At 33.7% G+C, this 23,715-nt stretch overlaps 3 protein-coding genes across 5 annotated transcripts; 1 reads left to right on the top strand and 2 right to left on the bottom strand.

The window, feature by feature from the left end:
• Nucleotides 1-1,474: 1,474 nt before the first annotated feature.
• LOC129295096 (uncharacterized) lies at nucleotides 1,475-8,607 on the top strand. Its single transcript, XM_054933569.1, has 7 exons — nucleotides 1,475-1,665; nucleotides 1,748-1,815; nucleotides 2,797-2,916; nucleotides 3,603-3,676; nucleotides 3,765-3,825; nucleotides 3,902-4,871; nucleotides 8,225-8,607. The coding sequence occupies exons 1-6, from the start codon at nucleotides 1,571-1,573 to the stop codon at nucleotides 4,045-4,047; spliced, it is 564 nt and encodes a 187-aa protein (XP_054789544.1). The 5' UTR covers nucleotides 1,475-1,570; the 3' UTR covers nucleotides 4,048-4,871; nucleotides 8,225-8,607.
• Nucleotides 8,608-8,913: 306 nt separating this feature from the next.
• Nucleotides 8,914-14,911, bottom strand: LOC129295095 (Holliday junction resolvase MOC1, chloroplastic-like). Of its 2 annotated transcripts, XR_008589514.1 has the most exons (7): nucleotides 14,305-14,911; nucleotides 13,334-13,439; nucleotides 12,422-12,474; nucleotides 10,677-10,808; nucleotides 10,375-10,447; nucleotides 9,100-9,353; nucleotides 8,914-9,011 (listed from the first exon to the last, which is right to left on the bottom strand). XR_008589514.1 is itself a non-coding variant. In XM_054933568.1 (6 exons), the coding sequence occupies exons 1-6, from the start codon at nucleotides 14,680-14,682 to the stop codon at nucleotides 9,256-9,258; spliced, it is 840 nt and encodes a 279-aa protein (XP_054789543.1). In that variant the 5' UTR covers nucleotides 14,683-14,911; the 3' UTR covers nucleotides 8,914-9,255. The 2 variants fall into 2 exon arrangements, 1 of the variants encoding a protein (XP_054789543.1); XM_054933568.1 differs by having other exon boundaries at nucleotides 8,914-9,353.
• Nucleotides 14,912-16,920: 2,009 nt separating this feature from the next.
• On the bottom strand, nucleotides 16,921-23,005 carry LOC129295098 (F-box protein At2g26850-like). Of its 2 annotated transcripts, XM_054933573.1 has the most exons (6): nucleotides 22,798-23,005; nucleotides 21,562-22,570; nucleotides 21,353-21,432; nucleotides 21,030-21,208; nucleotides 20,535-20,609; nucleotides 16,921-17,589 (listed from the first exon to the last, which is right to left on the bottom strand). In XM_054933573.1, the coding sequence occupies exons 2-6, from the start codon at nucleotides 22,234-22,236 to the stop codon at nucleotides 17,402-17,404; spliced, it is 1,197 nt and encodes a 398-aa protein (XP_054789548.1). In that variant the 5' UTR covers nucleotides 22,237-22,570; nucleotides 22,798-23,005; the 3' UTR covers nucleotides 16,921-17,401. The 2 variants fall into 2 exon arrangements, with proteins under 2 accessions (XP_054789548.1, XP_054789547.1); XM_054933572.1 differs by having other exon boundaries at nucleotides 21,562-23,005.
• Nucleotides 23,006-23,715: the final 710 nt, after the last annotated feature.

Below are 23,715 nucleotides of genomic sequence, written 5' to 3'. Positions count from 1 at the left end.
GGAATTTTATCCCTAGCTAATTACTACAAAAAAAATTACCTTTTGACAATGACTTTTAATTATACATTTAATTATTTCATTTAAAAATAATAATTTAATTTAAAAATTAACTAAAATATTCATAATAAAATTATTTAATATTTTATTTATTTTAAGTTGATTTTCATTAATAAAATAATATTTTATTAAAAATATAATATAAAGAATAATTTAAATAAAATATAAATATTTTTAACATATTAATAATTGAAAATAAAACTTAATATGTATATGTGTGTATTTTTATAATATATTATTTGATATATTTATGTAGTTAAATAATATATATATATATATATATATAATTTATCATATAATGCTTGTAGGTGCCTTTCAATTCAACTGGCAAAGAAGGAGAGCATAAAACTTGGAAGGTATGAGGTCAAGGGTTCAAACCTTAGCTTTGGCATAAACATGATAAATATATGATATTGTAAGAAGCAAGTGACATGGCGCAAGGTGGACAATGACGTGTCATGAATTGTCGCACATGTAGTGGGTGATAAGACACGAGATGATTGATGACATGGTAGTTGACAAAGCATGAGGTTGTTGATGACATGTCATAAGTTGACATCACACATGGCAGGTGATGTGACATAATTATTTTTAAATATAAACATATTTAGTAAGGGATTAGCAAAGGATTCAATCCCTCACTAAATCCCTCACTAATTAGCAAGGAAAATACAATTTCTCGCTAAATTTAACGAGCTTTTTTTTAGCTATGAATTTAGCAAGGGACAAAATTTATAGCTAAAATAAAATTTAGCTACAAAAAATGGCATTTAGCGAGGGATTTAGGTTAGGGCATTAGAGGATTTTGGGCAAATTGGACCCAAAAATTGGGTTTAAGTTAAGCTGTCTATTTTGTGATGTTTGCCATGGAGAATAAGTGTGACTCGACATGACAATCGCATCAGAATTTTAAAAATCACATATGCAACCAACTTTCACATTTTGAGGGTTTTGAAGTGGTTTGGCATAGAGAGAGATAAAAAGCTCTACTAGAATTTCATATTAGTGAACATTAGAAGTGCTTTTTGAAATTACAATTTAAAAAAGTGTAAGTGATGATTAAAAGCAATATAATGTTAACAAAAATATAAGGCAAAATTTAAGATTGGGCAAATCTTTAATTAATATAAGAAAAAATTAGGATAGTGAATGTTTTTCTTTTTTTAAAGCTTATCTCTTATTCATTCCCTGATTCATTCATTCATTCATTTATTATTATTAATTGAATAGCTATATAACAATTTATTATAGTTATTAATTGTAAAAAGAGGAAAAATTAAAAGTTATGTACTTTTTGAATAATTTTAAGAATATAATTATTATTTTTTAATAAGTACAAAGTTAGTTAAATTTGGTTTATATTAAAAATAAGAAATAATATACCGAGGTAGAACGTCGTCGTATAAGCCAAAGCAATTCGGTCCCCTTCCTGCCTTTCCCTCTGAAGTCGCAATTTTCAACGAAGTGAAACTGCAAAACCCTGACTGTTCCAAACTCTGCGAAAGTGTTACACATGGAGGAAATACGAAATCAGGAACAACATCGCCATGAAGAAGATGATGATGATGACACCATTAGCTTAGACGGATCGTTTTTCTTCAATGACAAGTAGCTTCTTCTTGCTTTCTCTCTGTACTTTAAGTATATCATAATTACTGTTTTTGTAATGGAGTTAATTGGATTTTGCAAGTTACCAGCTGACGAATTTTACATTTGGGTCTCAAGAGATTCAGCTCTTCTGTCTCCATGCTGCTTCTAGTGAGTTACTTCCCACCCATTTCGAAGATTTTCATTTTTACAATTGGGAAAAAACATCTAAGATGTTTCTGTTGTTGAGCTACCTATCAAGTTTGATTGTGCTAAAACTACATTTTCTATCTTTTTTGTTGTGTTCGCAGCCTCAATTCTGCTTTACACACATTAGATAAATCACTTTATTTATAATCACTGTGCAGAGATCCATTTGACTCTGCACTTCAACACTTTTAACTCGTTAATGACAGATTTTTTTCCTGTCCTCTTGTGAATATGTTTGGTTGAACTAGGATTGAGTTCCGATACAATTCAATATATCTCATTTTCAATAACCATGTAAGACTGAGGAGAAGAAAACAAGAATGATCAAGAAGTAAACAATTTGATGGGCCAATGGCCATTTCTTTAATGTCCTTACCATGGTCAATCTTTTCACTTGGATGGAGTATTGCTGTAAGGAAATAGCGTGTTGTTATTTTTAAGCGCACTTCCCTTTATAACTCAATTTATCATGATGATTAATTGGCTCTGCTAGCCATATGCTGTGCTACTTCCTTTCCTTGGTAAGTAATTCTAAGACTATTTTAACCAGTGACCAAGTTTACATTCTCCATTATATTGATCAAATATTTCCCCCACAGCCATTGTCTAGAATCTAGAGCCTTTGTCTAGAGTCAGTGTCCAGAATTATTATCCATTTGATGAGTAGTGTTTGAAAAAAAGGGTTCCCCATGTGACCTTAAATGGGAATTTGATTGTTAGAGGGTTCAGAAGGATCAGATGTTGAAGGTTTTGATTTCTTGATATTTAATATATTAAGATATGACCATTCATGATTTGAAAATACCTTATCATAATAGTGTTTCCGCTGTCTATTTGGTTTAAATTAGACTGTGTACTTGTTTATTTGTTCTTGTTTTGGATATCCTTGCTTTCCTATCTTTTCCTTAATTTGAGCCACAATACTAATTATCCTTTTATCAGCCGATTTTGATTTGACAGGGCAAGTGGTGTGGCCAGGAGCCATTCTGCTAAATGATTATCTTTCAAAAAATAGTGAGATCCTTCAGGGTTGCACTGTCATTGAATTAGGTTCTGGTGTTGGTATGTATTACACACTTAAAGAGAAAATGTTTCCTGTTGTATAAAGATAAAAACTGTTTCATAGAGAATCTGAAACTTGTGATTATTCACTATGGTATTCTAACTCCAAACTACATAATTCATTGTGCATACAGCAGTTAGATATCAGAAAATTTCCTATATGCTTGGAAGTTTTTTATGGAGAATCATCTTGTGCAATGCATATGACATAATTTCTTTTAGCAATTTTCTTATGCATTGTCTCTACTGATAATATTATAAGATAGAACTCACTAACATTTTGCATGCCAAATTGGTGGGATTTTATATGTAGTTACTATATCTACCTCTGCCTAATGTAAAGTATTTTGATAACTATGATAATGGTGAAATAAGGATTTAAGTGTGCATGGGTGTGCACGTGTGCGTGTGTGTATTCTTTTTAAAAAAACACGAGGTCAGCATGGGGGAGCAGATTCTTTGATGATTGTTGGGAGAAATAATGATTCCTTGTATCATTCCCAATTTCATGACTTTGAAATTGTGCAATTACCATTCCCCTTTTCCCTTTGTTTTAGGAAATGAGTTACTTCCTCTTTTTATATTTTATTTTATTTTCTTTACATCTTGAATTTCTTTTACTAGAAAACTATCTCTTCTTTTTTCATGCTATGTGTCTTTGGTGGTTGCTACTTCATTTATTACAGGTGTTACCGGCATACTTTGCAGTAGATTCTGCCAGAAAGTTGTGTTAACGGATCATAATGAAGAAGTGCTCAAGGTGAGGTCAGGAAATCATGTTTGTAGGGCCAATAGGAGGATATCTCTAGCTTTTCATCTGTTTAGACTAATCTGGTATCTACCTTCAGATCCTGAAGAAAAATATAGAGCTGCATTCAGTTCCTGAGAATAACTGTCCTACTTCTCATGGTTAGAACAAAATCTTTTTTAAGAAAATAGGTGATTGGATGTACTAAATTTTAAATTTAATTGTATATATTTTCAGGATTAGTTGCAGAGAAACTAGAATGGGGGAACTCTGATCAGATCAATGGAATTTTACAAAATCATCCTGGAGGATTTAACTTCATTCTTGGAGCTGACATATATATCCATAATGCATTGTATCTTACTTTCATTAGAAAGACATGAATACAAGAATAAGTTTTTTAGCTTAGGGTAGAAGTATAGAATAGAATTTATCGAAGAAGAAGAAGAAGAAGTATAGAATAGAAATTGATTAGAACAATAACAATCTTGCATGTCATATGCCCTAGCCAATGATTCAATTTTCTATGTAGTTTCTATTTGAAGATCAGATAATTTATTGTTTTGTATGCCGTTATGAGATATAAGTATTAACCATACTATTATCTCTCTAAATCAGGCTTTCCATCAAGCTATTCTTTTATAGTTAGGGATTAGGAATCAGACCAATGAGTGTTCAGCTAGATAAAATTTTACTACTGAGATTTGAATAAACACGCAAGACCGAGGTATCATCTTTGTTATTATACCTGATGATTTTTATTGACACTGGCATTGGTTTCAACATATTTTACAGTGTTGTCACTCACCTGTACTATCAGTTTCAAAATATTTGAGTTTAGTATTTTTTAAATGGAGTGTGAGACCCCCTTTCTGTTCCCATCAGTCCCATTATTATTGTGAAAACCTTGTGCAAGATATTGCTTTTTCTTGTTCAAACCTTCATGGCTTGCTTCCCCCCCCCCCCCAAAAAAAAAAAACACACACATTCACATGGTCAAAGTTTTCAGTTCCTCTTTAACGTGTTGGATCTTTGCTGAAATGAATTATGTAAATTGAACGAATACTTTATTTGAGAAGCCTTGACAATGCATAAGCTTTCAGCAGTCAAGCATTCCTCTGCTTTTTGATACTGTGAAGATGCTGCTGCTGGTAGAAGAGGACAGAGAATGCAAATTCATACTAGCCTATGTATCAAGAGCAAAGAGGTAAGTAACCTAGCTTGTTAATCTTGGCTGCTATGTTTAATTTTGTTTCCTTTGATGCGTGTCTCTTTGTTGCTCGGTTTAATTGTCTTCTTTGATAAGCACCTCTCTGTTGCTGTTATGAGCTCATCATAAAAGATTAGCCTAACTTCACTTGTGAGGCTCTCTTATGTGGGACTCATAACAGTTGCTCATCTGTGTTCACAACATCATGCTTGTATCATGTATTTTCATATTTGCCATTTTTCATCTGTTGAGTCCAAGGTTTACCATTTTTGAATCGTTATCCTCTCATGGCATGTTAAAATTTGCAAATATTTGGTAGATTTACTTCGTTACTTTTATGACCTTCCCACGAGGATATATTTTGCTGATATTGGCCCAGTTTGTTAGATAAGAGCGCAGTGAAATTTTGAGGTTGTATCATATCTTCTGATAATAGCAGGTGCAGGGTCACTGAATCGATGAAAAACTGATAATTCAGGATTTTTTTTGGTTAAAATTTAATTTATCAACAAATTTCAAAACAGGAAAAGCCCTGCACAAATTACAAAGGAAGTGAAGTGGAGAGAGCTTCTACCTCTCACGATGATCCTTTCTATGAATCTTACATTTTGAGGCTTTATATATTGAGGACAAGACTTGAGTAAAATCTTTAGGGCATTTGTTATCACTTACCAAGTTTCCTCATTAGATCATTGTGTGAAGAAACATTTTTTGAACGGCCCAGTCATGCCGTGGTCAGCTACAAAAAGTCTCTTATCATATCATATTATATATATATATATATATCGCAGAACTCGAGATAGTGAATTCCTTAAAACTTTACCTAGTTTTTTTTACCAGATGATGAAATTAAAAATAGATGGGAGACTTACTTTTCTAAACTTTTCAATGATGGAGAGGATTCACCTAGTAACTTGGAGGATTTAGTAACTGGTGAAGGAAAACAAAATTTGTCATTCTATCGAATAATACGTGATAAGGAGGTAAAGGAAGCTCTTAAGAAAATGGCAAATGGTAGAGCCAACGGACCTGATTGTATATCTATCGAAGCGTGGAAATGTTTAGGTGAAGAAGGGGTGAGATGGTTAACTAAGTTATTTAATGTGATTTTACGGTCCAAGAAAATGCCTGATGAGTGGAGGAGAAGTACATTAATTCCTATTTATAAAAATAAAGGGGATATTCAGAATTGTACTAACTATAGAGGGATTAAACTCATGAGCCACACAATGAAATTGTGGGAGAAAGTAATTGAGCACAGGTTGAGATTGGAGACAAATATTTCTGAGAATCAATTTGGTTTTATGCCAGGTAGATCAACTACAGAGGCGATTTATCTCTTAAGGGGATTAATGGAAAAGTATCATTGTAAAGATAAAGATCTACACATGATTTTTATTGATTTGGAAAAAGCTTATGACCGTATACCAAGAGAAGTGCTTTGGAAAGCGTTGGAAAAAAAAGGGAGTACGAATTGCTTATATTAAAGCCATACAAGATATGTATGAGGGGGTAAAAACTAGTATAAGAACACCTAGTGGTGAAATAAAGGATTTTCCTATAAAGATTGGACTACATCAGGGATCATCTCTGAGTCCCTATTTGTTCAACTTGATTTTAAATGTTTTGACGGAACATATTCAAGAGGAAATCCCGAAATGTATGCTCTTCGCGGATGATATAGTTCTTATAGCAGAGACAAGAGAAGAGGTTAATTGCAAACTTGAGTTATGAAGGAGGACATTGGAGTCGAAAGGTTTTCGTCTGAGTAGAAGTAAGATGGAATATTTATATTGTAAATTTGGTAAAGGACTATTCGACAATAATTTAGAAGTGAAATTGGGAGATCAAATTACACCTCAAGTGGAAAAGTTTAGATATTTGGGAGCCATTATTCAAAATGATGGCGAAATCGGTGGAGATATTTCACATAGAATTCAAGCTGGGTGGTTTAATTGGAGAAAAGCTAAAGGAGTTATTTGTGACCGTAAGGTGTCTAATAAACTTAAAGGAAAGTTTTATCGCACTGCTATCAGACCGGCAATGTTATATAGTAGTGAATGCTGGGCTCTAACGGGACAGCAAGAGCATAAAGTTGGAGTAGCAGAGATGAAAATGTTACGATGGATGTGCGGACATACACATAAAGATAAAATTCAAAATGAGCACGTACGCGAAAAAGTGAGGGTGGCACCTATTGAGGAAAAAATGGTAGAAAATCGGTTGAGATGGTTTGGGTATGTACAAAGAAGACCAAGGGAGGCACCAGTGAGAAGAGTGGAACATATAACTTTGAGTCTGATTAAGAGAGGTAGAGGAAGGCCTAAGAGAACACTCTTGGAAGTTGTTGAGTGCGATCTCTTAATTAATAATATTCCTAAAAGCTTGATAAATGATAGAGCACAATGGCGTCTTGCAATCCATGTAGCTGACCCCATCTAGTGAGATAAAGGCTTGTTGTTGTTGTTGTTGTAAAGTAGAAATAAGGTGGAGCAGTTATTGCTAATCCGAAACTGTAAAATCATTTTCAATCTCATTGCCCAGTATCAAAATCTTATCCTCATTGATCAGTGTCAAAATTTATCATTCCATTCTCATTACTCAGTATCAAAATCTCTTTCCGTGTATCCCAAAAAAAAAAAAAAATCTGTGTTCCCTTGCAAGGTTGAGAGCTAAGGGGTATTAATTTCCCTGTCTTTTCTTCTAAGAGTTAGCTTGAACAAAAGTAAGCGGTGAGGAATTATCATTTTACCTTCGAGTCTTTACTACTTATTAAGTCCCTATTAGGGTGTTAACCAAGTTCAAGCTTCACTTTCCCAGAGAACATTCATGATTTTTCTTTGAACTCAATCTGTTCATCCTTGATCCTTCCATGGTGTTTTGGTGCTTCAATGAATATTCATGTCCCATAACCCCTTGTTGTCTAAATTCTGCAAGGCAAACGTCTTCAATTGTTCTGTTGAGCTTATGATTATTTTGCATGTCTAATTATCAATATAGTAACATGATATAAGCATAAAATTTTTGCAACTTTTGAAAGCCATGGCTAATAGTCTTAATCACTGTTCATTTGTTTGTTTACTAATGATAATTATGCTATGGTTTTGATCTAAATTTCATAGTGTTGAAAATCAAGTTAACCTAGCCGGTTACACCAGTAAACTCTTAACAAATGTCTTGATCAGTTCAATAAAATGTTTTGTTTGTTACCTGTTTGACTATCATTCAACCATGATCTTGATAAGTAATCCTTAAACTAGTGTTTTGAACGATTCAATAGCCAATATGGTTTTCAGTACCTTGTGAAATTCTTAAGATTTCTCATTTAATTAAAATGCACCACCTTGCAGCATCGACATGATGATCGTTAATGAAGCTTTGAAGCACGGATTGCAGATGAAAGAGCTGCCTGGGACAAGGCACATTGTTGGGAATCTTGAAGGAGTCATCTTTGAGATTACTCTACACTAGAACCGTTAAAATATCTGATAAAAACATGTATTTTTCGCTGTCAAATTCGTCAAAAGAATTACGCAATGGGGAAGAACTTATTGAAGTAGCTAATGATATTATATTTAGATGTGAAAATTAATGCCTGCATGTTACAATCTCATAATCTTCTCTTTCAAGAAATGAGGCAAGTGACGAAACAATTTCTGTTGGTGGCCATGGCTCGGCATACTTATAAGTGAAAGGATGATGGAAAGGTGAATTTCAATTTTCTATTGATAAATCATAAGAATTGTAAGATTTTACCCTCGATTCTCTATATTTCCTAGACTGAGCTTCTTTTATAACAAAATACTTGAAGATGAACTAAACCGAAACTTTATTGTAGTGTGAAAAATGAATTGAATTAGTTATGATAGGATCGTGATTTAACATTAATTTTCTTACAAGATTATTAATTGTCATTTGCCCCCTTTTTTTGGATCATGACTGTGATACAGTTTGATTTTAAGTATTGGTGTTTCGTATCACGGGTAACTACAATGGTGGCAATAGCCAAGGAAAGAAGAAAATTCTAATCTCGACCAAGTTGGCTTAAACCTCAACATTTCATTGAAATCTCTATCCAACTGAAATGCAACAGAATGAGTGAGAGGGGACTTGGTCCTTCCAAATGTATCAGAATCCCTACAATGGTTAGTGTCTTTCTACATCATTATGTCATCTTAATATGCTTAAGAGAAATACAAATTCCAGAAGAATATACACTGAATACCTGTCATTTACAAGTCTTCAAAAACATCCAACAGATGCCAAAGCTCCAACTTCGAAAATCTAGACAGCCTCAGTCAAACAAATTCATTTGTCCTGCCCTTTCAGGTAATCCCCACGCAACAAGAAACAAGCCAAACAAAATATGTCACTATCATTTTCAAGTTTCCATTTTTTCCAAAATGGAATAGCATGATAAATCCAACTCATTCATCTGGCCCATGCCATAAGCAGCAATTAGTAGAGCCTCAGCCCTTCCTGCAATATGACAGATTAGTTACATTACATATATAATCACGCGTGATAAAATACTGGTAACCAACAGGATCAATTGGCACAAATACGACATATTTCAGGGAATGTTGAAAAGCAAATAGCCTAAATGTAGGGTTCATAAGGGATAAGAGACAGTATACATGTGAATTTTACAATTCAGGGCACTGTGAGTCTCCAGAACACGCTTTCAACAAGTATCATGACAGCAATAAGGAATGTAAAAGAGAGAAATCCACAAGTTGATTAACATATAATATTTATCCTGCCATGCCTCCTATACAATTAGTGAATCAGCTATATTATATATCTTCAGCTGAAGTTTTAACACCATTCATGTCATTCAGAATTTTGTTTGTTATCTGTTAGTTTCAAGTACCTTCCAATAGGGATTTTAGATGGTCTGTATTTTTTAGTTGATACAAGAGAACCTTTCAGAGAGGCATAAGGTTTAATCCTCGTGGCTCATTCTTGTAATCAAAATCACCAGAAGACAGTGATGTATATCTCTGTTCATTTGTCCCAACAGCCACTGCCAGTTGAAGATCTTCTTCGTATGGAGGGTTTCTTAAAGAATGAAGATTTTTTTTAAGAAAAAATTACTCTATATTCCTTAATTAACTTCCTCATTTAGAGGCCATTTGATAACTCCTAGAAATAATAAAGAAAAAGATACTGAAAAACTTAGTACTATGAAAGACCAAATAGTGATATCTTTATTCAGATCAATAAAACAAATTAAAACTGCAGCTCTACAAACTGCAGTAGCTCAATAACTCCTGGAGAACCTGCATTGTTTTTAATTAAAGAACAAGCCGGACTTTGAATATAAACATTGCATTAATTAACAGTAGAAGTAATCAGTAATGTTTACACTTTCAAATCATGCAGGATTCTAGGGTTTTGGAATGTCCTGTTCAAAATCCTGCCATTACACATTTCCAAAATGATCTTGTATGACCAGGATAGCAGTTGAAAGATGGACTATAAGAAAGACAAAAAATACCATGATCCTTTTTCCTTCTCAACAGCGAACTTAGTGATGGAAACAAGGTAGATGCGACTCTCCTACTGTCATCCTGTAATGTCAGAACTTAGCTATAATTCAAAAGAGGCAACAGTGTAGGAAAAAAGTAATATATATATCAGAATGTGCAAAATTTACAAGTTTATCAACAAACTATATATATATATATATATTCTCTCCTTACCGTGGAGTTCATGCAAATATGAATAAACTTAAGAAAAAGTTGCATTTAATAATTAGCCAAAACCAACAACAGTCTTCATTGTTAGGATCAAACAAACCTTTGCAGCCCTACTTCCATTGAGTTCAAATTTGGTTTTCCAGGTATAAGATGGCACTGGAACAACAGAAAATCCAGAGGCGACTAAGATCCCAATCCATAGCCCATACCCAAATCCTCCGCTCCACCAACCCTTGATTACAAAAGACAAGGGAGAAACACAAAAAAATGAGAACAAATACTTCTGGTTGATACAGCAATAGTTCCATCAAAATATGATATTATAAAATGCGTTCTACACATATCTAATAATCATTCTTTTTTCTTTTTTTTTTCTCATATCTAATAATCATTCAGTTTTAAAGATTCGCCATTTTCAATTTCTGGATTACACTAACAGTAAGTTAGCACACAATACTTGGCTCAAACAGTCAAACTTGATTATAGACCACCATTTACATTTTACAGAATCCAAATGGGAAGATTACAGAAAAGTCACAATCAAGGAAATTAATTACTAATGTGTCCCCTTAATTTGATTCATCACTAATGGGTCCTTTAGAGAACTTGTGCAAAAATACACCAAATAAGTTGTAAATTTCCAAGTTTGACTCATAAATATCAAAAGAGGACTTGTAAAAAATTCTCAATTAAACCCTAAACCACAGAAGTGGGGAAAATTTTCTACAAGTCCTGTGATATTTATGCGTCAAACTTGGAAATTTACAGCTTAACCTATACATCCATTCTTCCAAGAAGGGCGCTCAATAAGTGGAATCCACTCCCACGAGAGGGAAAACTTTAAGACAGCCAATTTTCTCTCTTATTTGTGGAATTGATACAATTAACTCAAATCATCCAAATGCAAATGGGGAACAGTGACGTGGCCACATTGACAATGAATTACAAGGGTCTTTCAATAGCATAATCAGATTGCAATATGTATTTTGCATTTCATATTAGTCCAACCTCACATCTGTTGCCAAAAAAGTACCACATATCATTTTCAATTATTTGCATCAATTCAAATTTAGAATCATAGCCTTGAAGGTATTGAAATTATCGTTGATTCAGTAGTAGTACCAGACAAGTATTTCCTGATATAGTTCCGCGTTGATATATGCTATTGCAAAACTTTTTAGTAGTTTAGACACAGGAAATACTTTAGGGAGAGAAAGATGCAAGTTTTGATATGCTTTGGAGGCCAATTACAGAAGAAATACATATAGAGGCAGTGGTCAAATCATGATAGAGTAGTTAAACCTAAAACATCAGAATCCAAAAGGAATTTTTGGGTGGAAACCCAAAATGCTAAGAAGTTCAGGATAACTTTTTGGCCTTCAAGTAAAATGGTATTGTAAATTGCACTCCTTTAGGGTATTTTCCTTGAGATTTAAGTAACACTCTTCATCAATATATTATTCAGATCAAGGACTTTAACTCAAGCTAAAACAGCTTGATGAGAACGAGTTTAACACCATGAATTAAAGACTATAAGCAAAGGTGAATTTTCATGGTTGAGGGGCCAAGAAAGATGCTCTGGCCAAGGCAAAAGAGGAAAAGATAATTATACTCAAGGACTCTTTAAGGAAGATTTCTTCCCAACAGAGGAAAGTTAGTGCAAATTCATGTGAGCCATGCTTCCCATCTTTAAACAACAGACGAAGGGCCAGGTAACCTCCTCATCTGCATGAGTAACTCAATAAAGCAAAAGGTTGTAGGCAAATAGAAGAGAAACAGCATTAAATTAAAGTCAATAGAAAAGTTCCCAGGGAAAAAAAATAAGGGATAAGGGACTACACCAACCTGCTTTCCGTCATTTGGAAACGGGATTGATTGTTCTATATAAGCAGTGGTTCCTAATGAAAGCAAGAGTCAATTTCGATAAGTCCAAGAATAAAAAGGGTCAAGTGTCAAAATAAATATATTAGAAAGGAAAATAATGCTGACAAATTACTGCAGCAAACTGAGGATATATTACAGAGTGCATGTAATTTACTTTATCAAAGAAATAAGAGAACAAATGCAGAAACCTTCAGCCCAAGACGTGAACCAAAGACATCAGCACTCTGAAATATGTAACCGGATAGGCAAAGTAAAATTTGAAGTGCAATTGAGACCACTAAAATCATTTTTTAGTATTTTGAGATGCAAAAAAATAAGGCTGATAATCACCATAATCATCGCTAATAATAGAAAAAGAACTATCAATTTAGCTTTTCACACAATTATGAATAAAGTCTATAACTTCTACTCATCAGATTTTATAAAGCTTAAGGTTTGTGAAGTGGAGAGGAAAAAAAAGGTTTCGAGTAGTAAAATCCCACGATGTAATTCCAAGCATGAGTTTATTTACTTTGATCACTTCCAGTATATCCATGACTTTCTTTAACTCTAAATTAGACATTCTAAAAAGTTTGTCAAAGATGGAAGCAAAACATTTAATGACAAAAACACAAATATATAAGAATAACAGGACAGAGATTCTTATAAGAAACCGATCAAAGGAAGATTATGTCAGCTGTAATGCAATGGCTGAAGAGAATCACAACCTTGAATCAAAAGGAGAAAAGAAAAGGAACTTCAACATAATGAGTAAAATCTACAGGACAAAACAGTGACCGAGGTTGGTATCATTCACTTCTAACATCATTCCAACAACCTGGAAAATATGACATGCATTTGTTTAAAGATAGGGAGAGAGAAAATTTAGCATACCAATAGGAGCCTCAAAACTACGAACCAACTGAACAATAGACTTGGCATCCAAGCGTTTTCGAGTTCCTTTGCCAACAAGTATTTGCACAAATGGAGAATCAAATACCTGTAAAAGTATAAATGGATTAAAAAATAGAAAATAATCTACACGATAACAGACTAAAACATGAAAACCAAGAAAGAGGCCTAAAGACAATTCAGGAATGTTAAAAGGAAATAAAGTCTGGCAATCAGAAATCATCCTCATACATCTTATATGCTTTCACTGACTCTTACTTGATTGATGAGATATAGCAACACCCCAGGCAGAAGTGAACGTCATTTTTTAAAAATAAGAAGAAAGTATTGAGAAGGAAGATAATATTGAAGACCATGATAGAGTAACAAAAGAAAATAAAACATCATGAATTATTCTCTATATACAAACCTTCTCAATAACCAAGCAACAGAACAGTTTCCAGCATCAAGCTTACCAGATTAGCATATAATCTTGTTTTACAATGCAGCAAGTGCATAGAATTCCCCGTCGTTTCTCCACAGGTGGTCAAAATCAAACTACTGTACATTCATACTGATGGAGCGTAGGGATATTAATAGTTTTCAAACCTTGCAATAGAAATCAGAATCCAACTAACCATCTCAACAGAAAGTGATGGTCTTTATTTATCAATAACCTCATCCATAAATTTATGTCCAATTCTGGCATACATATCATATTCCATAAGGCAACTTGATTAGCAAGCAAGTATATTGACAAAATCCATCCGTACCCGCAATCAATATTACGAGCAAGCACACATGAAGAACAAATGAAAACCAAATTGCAAAAGAAAAATGTATCTTTGAAGGATGAACGCGATAATTCCCTGATTTGTTTAAGTTGTTCGTCAACCAAAAGTACTCTTTCTAAACATTTGGCTAACCACAACACACAGCACTTCATCCAACCAAAAAAGAAAAAACCGTGTTACCTGAGCAGAACAACCGGAGTCTTCGTATTTCAGGAGCCCCACCGCACCAGATATATCTGGGTCAACTCCAATGACCCACTCCGAACCCTCATTGCGGTGGTTCAGGTCCACTCCTGCATCCATTAGGTGAGCCTTTTCAAGTAAGGGGCAAGATAGTGAAGCCAACCAGTTCTCCTTAAGCTGCGCATCAGACTCTTTTACCCTACGCCTCGCACCGTTCCTTCGAACGGGTTTGTCGGGAATTACAGTGTGAGTGTGATTTCGAACACAAAAGTTGATTTTACCAAAAGTAAGAGAGGTGACAGCAAAGGATTTGCCTCTGTCATTGACGGAGGTAAAGGAAATTGCGGTTCTGAACTGGGAAGAGAGTGAGTACATAGAAGGACCTCAGATTTGGCGGCAACCTAACAGCGTATGTTGCATGAAAATATCGCTTGAAATAGAAGTAGGAAGATGGTGGGGTGAAGTGTTGTTTCAAGAAGATGAGGTGGTAAAGCTACACTTGAGCACTTCTGTCAGAGAACCCCCTTCCTTCGATTGCATAGTTCGAACTTTGAACAGTGTCCGAACCTGGCTCCAGCGCGAAAGGATGGAGGGAACAGACTCAACCTCGAATATGCAAACACGCACACACAATATTTCATTTTAATCATTTAATTTTATAAAAAAAAAATTAGTCCTTTAATTCTGATTAGTTTCAACCGTGAAAATCCGTAGACTTAATTTTTAGCTATTGATAAAATATTTTAAAATATTTATATATTAAATTTAATTTAATTTTTCTTAAACTAATAATTATTAATATAAAAAATAATTATTTAAAATTAACCATGTTAAAATTAAAGGACTGAAAAAATGTTTTATAAAATTAAGGATTAAATTAAAATTTTATGTAAACTTAAAGATAAAAAAATACACTTTAGTCTATATATATATATATATAAATTATTAAACTAAAATTTAATTAATACTGATCAAGTAATTTTTTAATTAAAGATCAAAAAATCTTTATAGAAAACATCATATAATAAAGAAAAAATAATAATAAAATCTCCCGAATTATATAAATGACAATCTAGTTTCTTGAAAAATCTTTTTGGAGACTTACTCCCTCTGTTCAAAAATATAAGGCATTTTTTGATAAGTTGAATGTTTAAAAATATAAGGCATTTTTAATATTTCAAGGTATAATCATTGTTTTTTTTCAAAAGTGCCCCTATTAATAATGACTTTATATTTCTTGTAAGGTGTTTAATAGAAATAAATATGAAAAGATAGGATTAATTGAAAAGTAAGTAATTACTTTATTAAGGGGTGAGATTCGATAAAAATGCCTTATATTTTTTAACAAAGTGAGTATTTGTCAATAAATTTTAAATTGAAAAAATTATTTTACCCTTATTAAAAATAACAAATCCTAATTATAACTTTTGTTTAAGAAATAACTTTTATTCTATGATGAATCGTAAGAGTTGAACAAGAAACTATAACTTATTAAGTGTAATTTCTATTATTAAAAAATAAATCCTCAATATAATAAGCCACAATCACAACTTTTATTTAAAAAAATAACAATTTTTAATCAAAGAATTGTAAAAATTGAATACGAAATTACAACTTGTTAATAAAAATAAAATAGTCTTTTTAATTTAAAATTTATTGACATTTTATCTTTATTGACATAGAAGTCTCTAAGGACGTCAATGAAATCATAACATTTTAAAAAATTATATTATCATTTATATAATTCGAGAGATTTTATTATCATTTTTTTTATAATAAAAACAGGATGGGATATCTTTTATTACCATTAAAGAAAAATATTTACTCAATATATATATACACACAAGAAAATGAAGCAACTTATATTCGTAGTTAATTAGACAACTTGTGAACAATTAAATTACTCATCATGCTCTCCGCTTTTTAATGATATACTCCCTCCATTTATTGTCGTAAGACATGTTTTTAAGATTTTTTTAACAATTTTATAAATCATTTTGCAAAATGTTCAAAATAATTAGTGCTCCTTTCTTTTGCTCAAAAAAAAAAAAATAGTACTCCTTTGGATAGCCATCGTATTTTCTTGGTCTTAATTATAAGGGAAAATACCTACCCAATTTTAAGTGTAATTAATGAATGTTTCTAATTGTGCCCTTTATTTGGGAAAAAAAATTGAATGTTTCGGGATATTAACAAATTGTATTGGTTCACATGAGTCAATTAAAAATGCCTTATAATTATAAAAAAAATAGGTATATTATTATTACATACGATATAAAGTATATTAGTAGTGTGCTTTACCCAATATGTCAGGTGCCATGCGTTTTAACATTTTATCCAAATCTCTCAACCAAAACAAAAGGCTAATGAATTTTGAGCAAGAACCAAAATATTAACCACTAAACCACTAAGCAAAAGCTAAACATTAAATTACCACCGACTGTTGTTGATCTGAATAGAAGTGTCTCCATTTTTCTTAAATAGATCAAAGATTCTAAACATTGTATATGAAAAAAATCACGAGAAAACTAGCTCCATTTGAATTTGACAATACTCTGATATGACTCATCAGCACCGACTACCAAATATTTGTACGAAAAGGAGAAAGAACTATAAGATGAACCCCCATTACATGTTGATCATTGCCAGAACTACAGAATCATTCGATATATATATATATATATATATATCGTGGAATGAATATTCTACAACGTGCCCATAAATGAGAAGTACTTTACTAATTTACATTGATGGAACTCACATGAATATGCTAAATATTCTCAAAAGCGAGTGAACGAGGTGATGAAAGGAAGAAACTTAAACCTAACTTTTAAATGTTTGCCCACAAGTTATTCAGCATAATCATGACAGATGAGTTAATTTAATTTAATGCTGACTCATAACAATGATCTACGTGTTATTGTTTTACTAAACAACTTGACAACAAACGCTTCTAATCTCACAGGAAGCCACTTCAAATTCTATATACCTCCTTTGATCGATGCTTCAGTCTCTGAAAAAACAAAACAGTAAGCCTCTTTCTTGAAATCATGCTCAGGTGAAGATACTTCTGATACTGACGCAATTCCTCCTATCAGTCTAAGATTTCAGAGGGCCAAAGTTGTTTCCACATGGAAATCTCATGAACATTGTCAATCTTCCTGATTCCTCCATAGAAACCATCAGCCTCATTTCCTTCCTCCCTATGATCTTTCCTACTGGCAGTCGCTCGTCGCCATCGTGACCCCCCAGCGTACTGATTGAACTCTAGGACAATTGTGTCTGCAACAAATCGTTCAGTGTCAAATAGTCAGTTTGAATCCCAAATGCCATGATTGGCTGTTGCGGGAATCGTTGTTGGCTTGGTAAATGGACTCCTAATAAACAACTTGTTAACTTCCCAAAGTGGAACATCTTGTTTGACAAAATCTTAAAAAACAATCTCAACAAATTGAGACTACCCTTCATCATTTTACTTGTGCTATTGATTTTCACGTTGCCCGCATTTATACTTATCACTATCCAATATCTTATTTAATGAGGGAGTAACATTGCCAATATGGACACATAAAGATCAAAACTCATATGAAGAGAACTTTTGGCAACAATTCTATTTCTAGCCACATAGTAATTGATCTAATATTTTAAACTACAAGCCCTTGGTGGTTAGACAAACATATCTAAAATATATCAGAGAGCAATCCCAATAGTCACATAGAAACTACTTCTTTGGACTGGACTTGAAAGCTCCATATAGATTAGAGAAGGACAAGACAATAGTATCATATCTGAAACCTACTACCTAAAATAAAATAACCGCGCGCGCGCATTTATATTTGAAAAATTTACAAAGAGCTTGCACAAAAACATGTATTTATTGACAGGACAGAAGCGACATATGTACAATAGTTCAAGTATCATGTCTATCCAAAGCCCAAACTCCCAAAATAAAAGGTTGGCACAATGCTAAGTTGAATAGCGACAAGTTCGTTTACTACAAGATAATTTCCAGGGTATAGGGTTATGAAGATCAATCTTAGAAACATAAATTGTGATTCACAATTAGAGCCAACCAAAAAGTGACAAGGCAAGAGGATCACCGCAATGGCAAAATAATCTATATTCACAGTCAAGATGCTGTAAACAGTTGATTCAGTTTGCTGAGGCATCATATTTATCTCTGATTGTTTTATTATTTTTCCGAGCCAAGTTTGGGTCATTCCAGACAAGCTTATCAAGAGATCAGAAAAATAGGGACAGTATTTGGAAGCTTACAATGACCAAAACTCATTACTCATTGAGGCTCCCATAGAAAGATTCCTATTGAAACACAGCCTATAAAAGAAATCAGGTTTATAGTTGCCAAGTTGTCCATAAATGATTCCACTAAGATGGATTATAAACGTGCGGGTGGAAATGATGACTTACAGATCATGATATGTCTTGGGGACCAATCAAATAGCATAACAATTTTTATTCACAACTAAAGCCAGCCAAAAATGACAGCGCAAGCATCACTACACAAACAAACAATCTATATTCACAGCCAAGAAGCTGTAACGGTTTATTTATTTCACTTGCTAAGCATGATAGTTTTCTCTTGAGCTGTTTAGTTATTTTAATTAGCCTGAAGTTCTGAGCCATTCGGTGCATGCTAATCAAGGCATCAGGGGCAAAAAATTGTGGAAGCTTATAATAACTAAAAATCACAGAAGCCACACAAGTGAAAACGGTTCCCACAAGAATCAAAACACAGCCTATAAAAGAAATTGGGCTCCTTTAACATAGTTGCCTAGTTGGTCATAGAGATTATTATCGTGCTAGTGGAAATGATGACACACCGAACATGATATGTCTTGGGGACCAATCAAACAGCATAAAAGAAGGTAAGAGTCACAGCATCGGCAACTAGGCATGAAACTGCAACAGTTGATTCAGTTTACTGAGGCACAGAATTTTTCCTAAGTAGTTTTGTTATTTTTCTCAGTAAGAAATCTCAGGTGATTCCAATCACTGTTACAGAGTAGTCAGAAAAATAAGAACAGAATTCAGAAGCTTATGATGCCCAATTCATGAAAGCCGTGCATAGAAGATTCCACCTACAATTGAAACATAACCTATAAACAAGTTGGATTCTTTCAATAGGGCTGTCTGTTTGGACAAAAATGATCCGCTAAGACATAGATTATTAATGTGCTGATGGAAATGATGACATGCTGACCATGATTAGTCTTGGGGACCAATCAAACAGCATAAGAATCTTTATTCACAATTAAAGCCAGCAAAAAATGAAAAGGCAAGGGTCACTTCCCAGGCAAAACAATCTTCATTCACAGCCAAGATGTAACTATTGATTCCGTTTGCTGGGGCACAATATATTTCTTTCAAGTCCTTTTATTATTTTACTCAAGCAGAAGTCACGTCATTCCAAGCATACTTACCAAGAGATCAGAAAAATATAAACAAAATTTTGAAGCTGATAATGACCAAAACCCAGGGAAGACCACTTGCGAAGAAGATTCCCCCTAGAAGAACACAGAATATAAAAGAAATTGGATCCGTTTAACACAGTAGCCTACTTGGCCATAAATGAATTCACTAAGACACCAATTATTAATTTGTTAGTGGAAATGAGGACATGCTGACCATACGTCTTGAGGACCAATCAAAAAGTGAAAAGTAGTCAATTTTTAGGTATATTATATTCAGGAAAGAGACCTAACCCAATTAACAGAGTGGTCTGTCAAAGACTAACATTTCTTGAGTCATTTTTTTATTTGTTTCTCTGAGACATATAATATTATAATGGTTGATTAAAAAACTGTAAATATAAAAGCCATAATACACCAAAGTCTAAACCTTAAGAGTCTATGCATTCCCTTGTCCATAAAATTCATGACAAGTTCTTTTTATTTCTAACACCATAAAGGCAAAAGGAATTATTTTGAAGCAGCAGCAGCGAGTCTTATCCAACTAAGTAAGGCTGGCAAGAGGAACTATGTTGCATCTTATGAAAATTATCCAATTATACCAAAAATCCATAATACAAGTGAATCCAACAACCATTCTTTGAAGTTCCAACCACTTCAAAATCTATGAATCATACCCTTCAGCTTAACCTCTAGGCATGTTATGGCCAAAATATAATTTACTTAGATGGAGAAAAAGAACATGGGTTAAATGAATAGTCATAACAATCATCTGCAAAGAAAATGAAATTGACTCACCACTGTTATGACAACGGCAGTAAGTTTCATTCCCATCACACGACTCCAGGTGACCAACAACACCATACCACCAACCTGCCATAATGGTGCATCCCGTCATACAGTAATTCAACAACAACTTATCAAGTGAAGTTGGCTCCATGCAGCAATTCCTGTTAGGTTAATATAGTACTACTCATATGCTACTAACTAAATTTAGCCTTCACGATCTCTTAATCGACTAAGCATAAGAAGATTTACATCAGAAACCAACTTTTCTACTGTCAGAATCTTACTCACAATGTAAGTATGTATTTCCAAGAATTTTCTTGCAATCATATTCCTTGATGGCTTTTGAGACTTTTGTTTCTCCTCTCTCCTCCGACAACCAATATCAAATTTATCTAATATTGGTGAAATCTTTCTTGTTCAAAGACTCAATTAGGTTCTACTCCTATTTACAAGAGATAGTGAGAGGAGAAGTAGAAGACAAACAATTTAAAGAAAGGAACAAACCATAAGGAAATTCTTTGTTTCTTCTCCACTGAATCTCTATGTGATCACCCGGACGCAAATCATTCAAGCAATCAGAGATATGAAGATCACGTGGAGAAGTATCAACAGGTGGTGCTCGCAATCTTTCCCACGGAATGCCATTCTCTATTGCAACTGGCTTACTTCCATGAGGTGGGTACCTGTCATTAAGCAACAAATCAATGCTTAGGCCTCCAGATCTATGTTAATTTTTCGCTCCTTCAAAATTCTTTCAAGCAAATTATGGGACAGAATATATAAGATTGATACCAATGTATGATCACTGTGAATCATGCCTAATTTACCTGGCATGGAAGGTGTCAGTGCGTGGATCATAACTAAGCTCAGCATCGTAGCAAGACAACATGAATCCAACATGACCATTCTGCCAAATAAAAAAAAAAGAACAGCATAAATGTAACTTGTGGGATCATAAATAAAAAAAAATTTGGGGAAACTAAGAGGATTTTTTTTCTTTCAACAGAAAAGAATAAACGGGATTCATAACTAATACCTCACGGTTATAGACCTGAGCAGGGAACCAAAAACTGCCAGATTCAAGAGCAAGATACCATGTCATGACTGAATGAGTAGGCAAGGAACTCTGCTGCTTGCCGCTGCTATTGTTTGAAGCAACCTTTAATAATCTAATCCACGAAAAAGGCCACAGACTAACGGGAAGAAACCTCAATAACCCCCTTTCTTTGGCTTTTCTAGGAGCGACAACATCATCATGTTTTGAAGCGATCTGACATTGCCACTGGCTGTAAGCAGCTGGACCGATAACTCTACCCCATTTCTGTTTCATGTGCCTTTCCCAGAAATAATCACTTACACATCTCTCCCTCAAGGAACGGCAAACACCTGCCATTTTACAAAGCGCCGGAGGAGATAGCCTTTCAAGAATGCATTCCAAGACCAGGTCTGGCAAGTCCAACACTGACAAATCATGTGTGTCCTCCTCAAAAACGTTAACCTCTGCTTTTTTCGTGGTAGGGGTCTTGTTCACTAGGCACATCCGTGAAGGAATTTGGCTGATCAACTTATATGATGAGATTAAGGACAGGTCTTTGTAAAACAAAAGGGAAATCAGCCTGATCTCACTCGCCCATGGTGGGAATGACTTGAGAGGATGAAGAGACTTTAAAAAGAGGAAGAAAGAGAGACAAGTGATGAAGTAGAGAAGCATTATTATTAGAAAAAGGGGGAAATCTTAAACCTTAAAGTCGGGTCAAACTTGAGTATTTATATTACAATTGGGAGGAATGATCAGTATAGAAGCCAATAGTGGGAGAAAACCCAAACTAATGAAAAGCCAAAAGTCTGAGCAATTTATCGAAGTAGTAGTTCACAACACCTTTAAAAGATGGAGAGTAATAAATTTCATTGGTTTCAGCAAAAGCCCACCAAACCCAATGGTGGGCCACCTTGCCAACGCCTGATCAGCAACGAGCTAGGGTGAAAATGAGCTTGAACCAACAGTTATGGTATGAAACAAAGCTGATTCCGATGGTGTGTGACACCTGGAAGATGGAATTGGTAATAAAAAGATGAAAACAGACGAGTACCTCCACAATTTTGAAAATCCAAATCTGTTGGAGTGAGTGAAAAATATTTGAGTCTTCAATAACGATCTGGGAAGTTGTAATTAATGCAATTCTAGATTCCGGCACGCCCAACAAAAAACACCCCGAGATTTGTTGCAGAAATAAATGAGAACGAATGAGGGGAAGGATGAACGAAGACGAACCTTGGGCAGATATGAGTGATGGTGCACACACGCACAAAGAAAAATTGGTGATTGTGAAGATGAGGACGATGACTTTGATGAATGCCAAGGAAGGAAGGGGTGGGGTCCTCCCTTCGCACCAACAAAATTGTCACCAATCTTTCGTTCGTTTCCGAACCTTTCTTGAGTCGATTTTCAGGTGATGAAGGACCGTGATGGAATGCCCAGTTATATACACAGATATGGAAAAGAAATGGGCGGTTTAGGTTAAAATAGAAACTTTGTGGATGATTTCCTCTGCTATAAAACAGAACAATGTCAAAGTCTCTTCTGGTCTTGGCCAATAAACAGTTAACACACATTAAAAGAAAACTTCGGTTTTGCACGTTTTAGCCCGAACATTTAATTTTTAGCCATGAAAAAATAATAGTATTTTAGTTATTATTTCATAAAACAAAATAATATACTCCTTTCATTTCAAATTATAAGACACTTTTAGATAAAATTTTATATACCAATAAACCTCATTAAATAACTTAATAATTTTATCTTTCTAAAAAAAAAATATAAACTTCCTAAAATACCTATCATTTAATATATTAAAAAAATAAGTTATGAAAATTAACTATAAAAAAAGAAAGGTTAATATTAAAATTGATATATTTAATGAAATATTAATCTACTTAAAGTATCTTATACTTTAAAATGAAAAAAAAAAAATTTAAAAGTGCCCTGTAATGTGGGATGGTGGAGTAGTATTTAGTATTTAGTTAATTTTTTTAAGATTTGATAAATAAATGTACAATTTTCTTCATTTTTATTACATGAAGAGGAATTGAGCGCCCCCGCATGATCAAATGAGTTATTAAATTTTAACATGGTTGCTTTTTTTTTTTTTTTTTCGTTTGGGATTGAGCATGGTTCTTAGTATAGGGTCAC

The sequence above is a fragment of the Prosopis cineraria genome, unplaced genomic scaffold (assembly GCF_029017545.1).
Source record: "Prosopis cineraria cultivar Desert tree isolate PC_DT_omini unplaced genomic scaffold, ASM2901754v1 PC47, whole genome shotgun sequence".
In the NCBI taxonomy this organism is placed as follows: domain Eukaryota; kingdom Viridiplantae; phylum Streptophyta; class Magnoliopsida; order Fabales; family Fabaceae; genus Prosopis; species Prosopis cineraria.
The sequence above is the reverse complement of the archived record's forward strand: the minus strand, read 5'-3'. Positions and strand labels throughout refer to the sequence as shown.

Coding starts and splice junctions, on each gene's coding strand:
- LOC129295096 (XM_054933569.1), top strand. CDS start 1,571: ATGGAGGAAATACGAAATCAGGAACAACATCGCCATGAAGAAGATGAT. Junction 3,677..3,764: donor ATAATGAAGAAGTGCTCAAG/GTGAGGTCAGGA, acceptor ATCTACCTTCAG/ATCCTGAAGAAAAATATAGA. Junction 3,826..3,901: donor TAACTGTCCTACTTCTCATG/GTTAGAACAAAA, acceptor ATATATTTTCAG/GATTAGTTGCAGAGAAACTA.
- LOC129295095 (XM_054933568.1), bottom strand. CDS start 14,682: ATGTACTCACTCTCTTCCCAGTTCAGAACCGCAATTTCCTTTACCTCC. Junction 13,440..14,304: donor ACTCCGGTTGTTCTGCTCAG/GTAACACGGTTT, acceptor ATACTTTTACAG/GTATTTGATTCTCCATTTGT. Junction 10,809..12,421: donor TTCCAAATGACGGAAAGCAG/GTTGGTGTAGTC, acceptor TTTGTAATCAAG/GGTTGGTGGAGCGGAGGATT.
- LOC129295098 (XM_054933572.1), bottom strand. CDS start 22,236: ATGCTTCTCTACTTCATCACTTGTCTCTCTTTCTTCCTCTTTTTAAAG. Junction 21,209..21,352: donor ACTGACACCTTCCATGCCAG/GTAAATTAGGCA, acceptor GCTTAATGACAG/GTACCCACCTCATGGAAGTA. Junction 20,610..21,029: donor AAACAAAGAATTTCCTTATG/GTTTGTTCCTTT, acceptor CCATTATGGCAG/GTTGGTGGTATGGTGTTGTT.